Raw genomic sequence first — 8,511 nt, forward strand, 5'->3', positions numbered from 1 at the left:
TATTGGATATTGAATGTCTAAAATCCCATATTTAATATCCCAAATCCAATATTTAATATATCATGTCTTATATCCAATATCACATATCCAATATCTCATATTTAAAATTCAGTATTTCATAATTGATATTGCATATTCCATATCCAAGGTTTAATATCCCATATCCAATGTTTAATATCCAATATCCCATATCCAATGTCTAATATCCCATATTTAATATCCCAAATCAAGTATTTAATATCTCATTTCCCATATCCAATATCAGACATCCAATAGTCAATATTCAATATCCAATATTTAAAATCCAGTATCCAATATCCAATATTTAGTAATTGATATTGTATATTCCATATCCAACCTTTAATATCCCATATCCAATATCCAATTTTTAATATCCCACATCCAGTATCCAACATTCAATATTCCATATTTAATATCCAATATCCCATATCCAACATATAATATTTAATATCCCACATACTATTTCCAGGATCCCATATCCAATAATTAATATCCAATATCCCATATTCAATATCCAATATTTAACATCTCATATCCCATATCCAATATCCCATATCCAACGTTTTAATACCCCATATTCAATATCCCATTTTCCATATCCAATATCCCGTGTCCAATTTCCAATATTTATATTAAACCTTTAATTCCCTTAAATCCTGAATATATACCCCCAATATCCAGGAATCTTGAATTAAAACTTGGGATAAAAACCTGATTTTCCCAGATTAAAAACCCAGGATTTTGATATAAGACAAGTCCAGGTGTGGGAATTGCAGAGATTTTGGAATAATTTTAAGAAAACTTTGGAAAAGTATTTTGGAAATTTGGAAAATTCCCAACAAGAAAATTGATATTCCCTACTACTAATCTTAAAATTCCAGGATGGGTTTTTTTAACCTAACCTTAGGAATTTTCAACAGCTTGGAATTTATTCCTCCCACCATCCCTGAATCCTTTTTTTTTTTTCCCTAATTTTTAATCCCAAAGTAGCAAAGAAAAGATGTATCCAGTGCCAAAAAGAACTGGAAAATTGGGATAAATTCATAAATCCACCAATTTCTGATTGGAATTCCAGCAGGGAAGGGAAGGGAATATCCTGTTTTTGAGGAATATTCCAACTTGGAAAAGCTGCTTGATTTTTTTAAGGAAGTGAATTTTGGCCTCTGGAATTTTGTGTTATTCCAAAAAAATCCCGGTTCCTGATGGAATTCCAGGAAACTATCGGATCTCCAGCCCTTTTCCAGAGGTTTTCCTGCTGTTTTCCAGCTGGAGTTTGTTCTCCTTCCCTACTTAATTTAGAAAATCTTGGGAAGCAGAGGGGAGCTGATGGAAATCCTGACTTTTCCCATTTTTTTTGTGTTTTCCTTGGATTTGTCACTGTTCCCATTCCGTCACAAGGTGGCACTCATGGACTGTGTGGGATACTGTGGGATTTTTCCATGGAAAACTTGATTTTTTTTCTTCTTTTTTGCCATTTTTCTCAAATCAGAAGGGAAAAAAAAAAAGAGTTTTTCCTGTTCCCATCTCCATGTTTTCCAATAGGGAATTGATCCAAGGATTTTTGGGATAAATATCCTTGTAGGGCATGGAAATATCTGGGAAAATTCTGGATTTTCCCTCAAAACCACCACAATCCCACTTGGACCTTTTGTTTACACCAATCCTGCCCTTGGTTTATGCATAAATTTATACAATTAAATTCCAAGAAAATCCATTTTGGCTTCATTCCATGTGGAAAAGGAATTTTGGGAATTATTTTTATTCAAAACCTACTGGCTATTTTTATTTTTTAATTATTATTAATTTATTTATTTACTATCAATATTTTTTCTGGATTTTTTAGCTGCTTTACGCTTTTCCCCAGCTTTTTTTTGGGGATAAACATTGAAATTTTGGAACAGCTTTGATGCAATTTTATCCCCAAAAACGTCTGAGAATTCCCAGGATTAAAAACCTGGATTCAAATCCTAATTTCTATTTGCAGTGGCATCATTTAGGGCAACTTAATCCTGGATTAAATTCCTAGATTAATTCCCAAATTAAAATTCTCAGATTTTTATCCCTGGAGGTAATTTTAATTGCCCTGCTTATCACTTGTGAACAAATTCCCCGATCATTTGGATTTTCCAGGAATTCCTGGAAAAATTGGGTGGATTTTTGTCTTTGACAGAAATAAACCCAAATATTCCTGATTTCCAGCCAGTTCCATCCCTAAAAATGTCCTGGGAATTCCAGCTCTCCTTCCCACATTGGCATTCCCATGTTTTCTTCCTTATTCCAGGAATTCTTCCTGTCCTCAGTGGGATGAATGGTTGGGAAGGATGGAGGGCTTGATTTTCATGGAATAATTAACAGATGTCTCTTGGGAATTCTCTGGGGAATTTTGTCATTCCCACTTTTCCTGATGGAATGCAGCAAGTGTATCCCAAATAAACAACGCCTGGTTCTTCCCCCTTTGGAAAACAAGGATAACATGGAAAAAAGTCCTTATTTTCCATTTGGATGGAAGCTGAATGCGGGGATTGCAAGGATTGGAAGTTTGTAGGAATTCTGGAGAGGGATTTAGGGTTTGGTGCTTTCAGGGCAGCTTTTCCTAAGGAAGAGTGGTTTGGGATAGATGGGAAAGAATTCCTGCCTGGGATGGAATTCCCACAGAAGCTGTGGATCCTTGGAAGTGTCCAAGGAAAGTTTGGAGCAGCTTGGGATAGTGGGAGGTGTGGAATGGGATCATCCTTGAGGTCCATCCCAAATCCTGGGATAATCCTGCTTTGTGGATTTGGGAATGTGTTCCTCTGCTCCCGTGAATCCTCATATTCCAAATGATCTGGTTTTCCAAAGGCTCCCTAAATATGGAATAAAATTTAAAAAAAAAAAAGACTTAAAAAAGAAAACAACATTAAATAACATTAAAAAACCAAAACATAAATAAGATGAAATCAAATAAAATGAGGGAAAAATAAAAGAGAAGTAATAAAGAGAAAAATTTAAAAAAAAAAAAGAGAGAAGAGTAAAGAGAAATTGTAAGGAATACACTTCAAATATTCCCAGAAAACCAAAATTGGATCCTGATTCCTCCCAAATTCCCATGGAGCAAAGCACAGCTCAACCGCTTTGATCCCAGAATTCCAGAACAATCCTTAAGGATTCCACGAGCAGCAATTCTGTTATCCCAAGCTACCCTTGGACATTCCCAGGGATTTCCCAGCTTCTCTGGGAATTGCTGAAGCTTCCCCTCCTTTCCAGGCAGGAATTTTTCCTTACCCTGGAATTTCTCTGACAGCCACAGGATTCCTGGGTGCCGCGGTGAATCCCGGATTGCTGGCGGGGAGCGCCGAAGGGACGGACAAGGAGCAGGTGCAGCTGCAGAAAATATCCCAGGAGGAAGCCAAGGAGCTCCGACAGGTAAAAATGGGGATGAGATTTCCCAGAATTTCACAGAATTCCCAGAATGACCAGGTTGGAAGAGACCTTCAAGATCATTGAGTCCAACCCACCCCAACGCCTCAACTCAGCCCTGGCACCCAGTGCCACATCCAGGCTTTGTTAAACACACCCAGGGATGGGGACTCCACCACCTCCCCGGGCAGCCATTCCAGAACTTTTTTTATTTTATTCTTTTTTTTACACTTTGATTTTCTTTGATTTTTATTTATTTTATTTTATTATTTTATAATCGGAAAAATATCCTGCCAGAGGGCAGGGCTGGATGGGATATTGGGAATTAGGAGTTCCTGGCTGGGAGGGTGGGGAGGGGCTGGGATGGAATTCCCAGAGCAGCTGTGGCTGCCCCTGGATCCCTGAAGTGTCCAAGGCCGGGCTGGACATTGGGATCACTGTGGGACGGTGGGAGGTGTCCCTGCATGGAGCTGGATGATCCTTAAGATCCCTTCCCACCCAGATTCTGGGATGTCAGAGCAGGAATTATGTTGTTCCACGCCTGACCGCGAGCTCTCCGTGTTTCCCTCCGGCAGATCCTGAAGAAGCTGAAGGGGCTGGCGCTGGAGACGGAGGCGGAGCTGGAAAGGCAGGACGAGGCCCTGGATTCCATCAGCAGCTCCGTGGATCGTGCCACGCTCACCATCGACCGGCAGAACCGCAGGATGAGGAAGCTGACCTAACCTCCCGGCGGGAATGGGAACGCCGGCAAGAGCAGGAGGGTGGGGGAGCCGGGGGTTTCAGGACTGGTTTTTCCAGAGACACCTTGGGAGGGGTTTGGAATGAGGTTTGGAAAATGGCGCTGCTGGAGGTGAGTTCCTGAGAGGATTGAAGCAGTTGCTGGACTTGGATGATGGTTGGATCTTGGATCATGATTGGATCTTGGAGGATGTTTGGATCTTGGATGGTTGGATCTTGGATCATGACTTGGAGGATGTTTGGATCTTGGATGGTTGGATCTTGGATCATGATTGGATCTTGGAGGATGTTTGGATCTTGGATGGTTGGATCTTGGATCATGATTGGATCTTGGAGGATGTTTGGATCTTGGATGGTTGGATCTTGGATCATGATTGGATCTTGGAGGATGTTTGGATCTTGGATGGTTGGATCTTGGATCATGATTGGATCTTGGAGGATGTTTGGATCTTGGCTAATTGGATCTTAGATGATAGATAATGATGGATAATGTTTGGATTTTGGATGAGGTTTACATGTTGGATGATGGCTGGATCTTAGACAGAGGTTGGATCTTGGATCATGTTTGGATCTTGGACAGTGGTTGGATTTTGGATAAGGATTGGACCTTGGGTAACATTTGGATCTTGGGTCGTGTTTGGATCTTGGACAATGGTTGGATCTTGGATCATGTTTGGATCTTGGGTGGTTGGATCTTGGATGAGGGTTGGACCTTGGATAATGTTTGGATTTTGGATGAGGTTTGCATGTTGGATGATTGTTGGACCTTGGATCACGTTTGGATCTTGGATGAGGGTTGGATCTTGGATCGTGGTTGGATCATGAATGATGGTTGGACCTTGGATCAAGTTTGGATCGTGGATCGTGGTTGCATCTTGGATGAGGTTTAGATCGTGGATGAGGTTTGGAAGCTTTTTTTGGATGGAAAGATCCAAATTTCCAATTGGGATGAAACAGAACTTGTGGATTCTCCACTGCCAAACCCTGTAAATAGGAAGGGGTGTGACAAAACCTGATTTAATTAATTAATTAATTAATTCATTAACATGCTTTTTCATTTTGCTGCTTTCCAGCCCATGAATTCCCTCTCCAGCTCTTTCCCTAAAATCCTTTGGAGCCGATCCTGATTTTTTTTGTTTATTTGCACTCAGTGGTGGTGAAACATTTCAAGGCTTTTCCAGAATTCCTTAAAAAAAGGGAATATTTTCAATTAAAGTCTGAAGTTTACACTTGGCTCTGTTGAGAGCAGAGATTCCTAAATTATTGATATTCCATAGGAAAAATTCCCATTTCATCAATCCCTACCTTTTCCAGCTATTTTACCTCCAAGGAGCCGTTGTTAAATATATTTTTAAAATTATTTTTTAAATTTTAATTTAAGTATTTTTGGTGTTGTTTTCAAATCCAACACTTTCAGTGCAATATTTTCAAACAGTGAAGCTTCAAATCCTTGGATTCCGTGGGAATTTTTCCCATTTTTTTGGAATCCAACCTAATTTTGGGAGAAAAAGACACCGAACCATGTCGAGGGTGTTGTTTGCAAGGTTTGTATTTCTTCAGCTTAGTTAGGACTGGAGTAAAATTTATTCCAAGTTTTTCCTGGCATGCACTTTATTGGAAAATCCAGTGATAATTCCATATCCATCAATTATTTCCGGGGAATAAAATCCCCTCGGAGCTTCTCCTGTTGTTTCCCGCCCCCAAATCGCTACAGGTTTGCTGAGAGAGGAAAAGGCACTTCCCACACCTCATTTTTCCATGGATTTCACACCAAATCCGTGTTTGTTGAGGCTGGGATGGGAACTGGGCATGAGATGAGTCCAACCCAGAATTCCCAAAAAGAAATCTTTTGGATTTGAGCGGTTTTGGGGTGTTCTTTGTGCCATATTTTTTATTGTTGTGGGGTTTTAGCACCGACTCCGTATTTTGTGGGTTGTGTTGAGTCCAACATACCCAAAAAAACTTGGAATATTCCTTGGAAAACCCATCCTGGAGCTGTACATTGACTGAATTCCATGTGCCAGAAGGATTTTCCACCTGTAATTCCTTCTTATTAAATCTCTTGGAATTGTGATTTTTCTCTCCTGTCTTCACTTGGCTGGGAATTTGCAGGAAAAATCCATCCCTGTTTTCCTGTGGAATGGGATTTCATGGATTCTGTTGAGTTGGGCTTTAGGATGGCGTTATTTGGGATTAAAAATATGGAAAATTTTCCCTGCTGGAAGGTGACCCTGGATGAGTTTTATGCTTCCAACCAAAACTGTTCCGTAATTCTGTGCTCTTCAGCGAGGCTGGGAAGAGTGGCTGATATTCCAGAGGGGCCTCAAACTCCTGGAAAAATGGGTTGGTGGGATCCTCATGGATTTAACAAGGAGAAATCCTTCCCTGGGGAGGAGCAATCCCAGTAATCGGAACATCCTGGGAACACCCAGCTGGAAAACGGGAGCTGGAGGTGCTGCTGGATGGAATTCCCAAATGGATTGGCTTGGAAGGGATTTTTTGGGATTATCCAGCCCCATCCCCTGGGACACTTGCCACTATCCCAAGGTTGCTCCAAGCCCTTTTTTTCCATGAGAGTTGGATTGGAATGGGATGATCCTTAAGATCCCTTCCACCCCAAACCATTCCGGGATTCTGGGGTTTTCTGGGATTCTTGGTGGGATTCCCGACTCCTTTTGTGGGCTGTAGATCCTGAACTCAGTGGAGTCCCACACCAGCTTGAAATTCCATAGGGAAATCCCAAAATTTAATGGATTTGAGGGATTCCAAACGGGAATTCCGTGTCCCAGGTGCCCAATGTGGAACAGGACCCAGAATGGAGGTTCCAGAGACTCAGGGATGGCTCCCTCTGGAACAACCTGTCCTTCCACATGGATCATCCTGGAGATTCCTGGATTTGGGAATTATTCCTTGTCCACATCCTCTCCAGAGCCTTTCCAGCTCCCGGAGGTGAGTCAAGCTTGGAAAACGCATCCCAAAAAGAGAGGAAGCATCTTGGGAAGCGCCCCTGAGCGAAATTCCGCGATCCCGACTCCAGCCGCTCTCCGTGTCCTTAGGGCTGCCTGGTTTTCCACACTTTTTTAATGGGATTGCTGCTTCCAAGCACAGCAAATTCCCCGAGTGAGAAAAATCCCGTTCCGGCCGCGGTTTGGCTCCTCTCGGGCACTTTGGCCTCGTTTTTGTGCTTTATGACAGCAAAATGCCCACGGGATGTTTTTTGGGAGAGCCGTTAGGGAAAGGGGGTGGGATGGAGGGATGAAGGAGGGCCAGGAAAAAAAAAAAGGGAAAAACTGAAATACATATTTTTCCACCTTTCCATTAAAAAAAAAAAAAATTGGGAAAATTTGAGCTCATAAACACCCCTGGAGAGTGGGGTGAGGTTTTTTCCCCCCTCTCTCCTTGGTTGTAACCACAGTTGGGGTTTGGGGTTTTTTTTTAAATCCATGGAAATCATGGAAAAAAAAAAAAAAAAAGCCTGTTCTGACTTACAAGGAAATACCTTGGGCCAAATTCCTTAAAAAAAATTAAATAAGAAAAGGAATTGTGGGACTTGTGGATGGATAAGGCTGGATCAGCTGGATGGGGGAGGTGGGAGTGGGAGCATGGATTTGGAATTCAAATGTTCTCCTGTTCATCCTGTTTGTGGGGATAACAGAATTCCAGGATGGATTGGGTGGGAAGGGACCTTAAGGATGATCCCATTGGTGATCCCATGGGCGGAGACGCTTCCTGTTATCCCAGGGTGCTCCAGCCTGGCCTTGGGCACTGCCAGGGATCCAGGGGCAGCCAAGCTGCTCTGGGAATTCCATCCCAGCCAGGAATTCCCAATTCCCAATCTCCCATCCATCCCTGCCCTCTGGCAGTGGGAGCCATTCCCTGTATCCTGTCCCTCCATCCCTTGTCCCCAGTCCCTCTCCAGCTCTCCTGGAGCCCCTTCAGGCCCTGGCAGGGCTCTGAGCTTTCCATGGATTTTTCCCTTCTCCAGGTGAACATTCCCAGCTGTCCCGGCCTGGCTCCAGCCCTTGGAGCAGCTCTGTGGGATTTGGTGGCTGAAGCGCTGTGAGCTGGATCCCACCTGTGATCCCAAGGCTGGCCTGGACAGGGCTTGGAGCACCCTGGGATGGAGGGAATTGTCCCTGCCCATGGCAGGGGTGGCACTGGATGATCCTTAAGGTCCCTTCCAACCCAAACCATCCTGGGATTCCATCATTCCATCATGAGGAGCTTTTTCCTGCTCCACAAAATCTCCAGTAATCCCATTTTATAAACTGGGAAGGCTTTTTGGGAAGTCCCGTGTCCATCAGCTTTGTCCTGAGGGAAAATATTTTGTTGGGAAGTGGACAGCTCTAAAATGGG

At 42.7% G+C, this 8,511-nt stretch overlaps 1 protein-coding gene across 5 annotated transcripts in view; it reads left to right on the forward strand.

The window, feature by feature from the left end:
• The window catches only part of SNAP47 (synaptosome associated protein 47), a 16,929-nt gene extending 10,700 nt beyond the window's left edge, over nt 1–6,229 (forward strand). For 3 of the 5 annotated variants that reach the window (XM_072925240.1, XM_072925239.1, XM_072925241.1), the window contains exons 4-5: nt 3,265–3,423; nt 3,993–6,229. In XM_072925240.1, the coding sequence (XP_072781341.1) occupies nt 3,265–3,423; nt 3,993–4,279 (446 nt within the window). In that variant the 3' untranslated portion in view covers nt 4,280–6,229. The remainder of the gene's footprint in view (nt 1–3,264; nt 3,424–3,992) is intronic. The other 2 variants (XM_030264116.4, XM_030264115.4) reach the window with 1 other exon arrangement.
• The last annotated feature ends 2,282 nt before the right edge of the window (nt 6,230–8,511 follow it).

Source organism: Taeniopygia guttata, chromosome 2, assembly GCF_048771995.1.
Source record: "Taeniopygia guttata chromosome 2, bTaeGut7.mat, whole genome shotgun sequence".
In the NCBI taxonomy this organism is placed as follows: Eukaryota; Metazoa; Chordata; class Aves; order Passeriformes; family Estrildidae; genus Taeniopygia; species Taeniopygia guttata.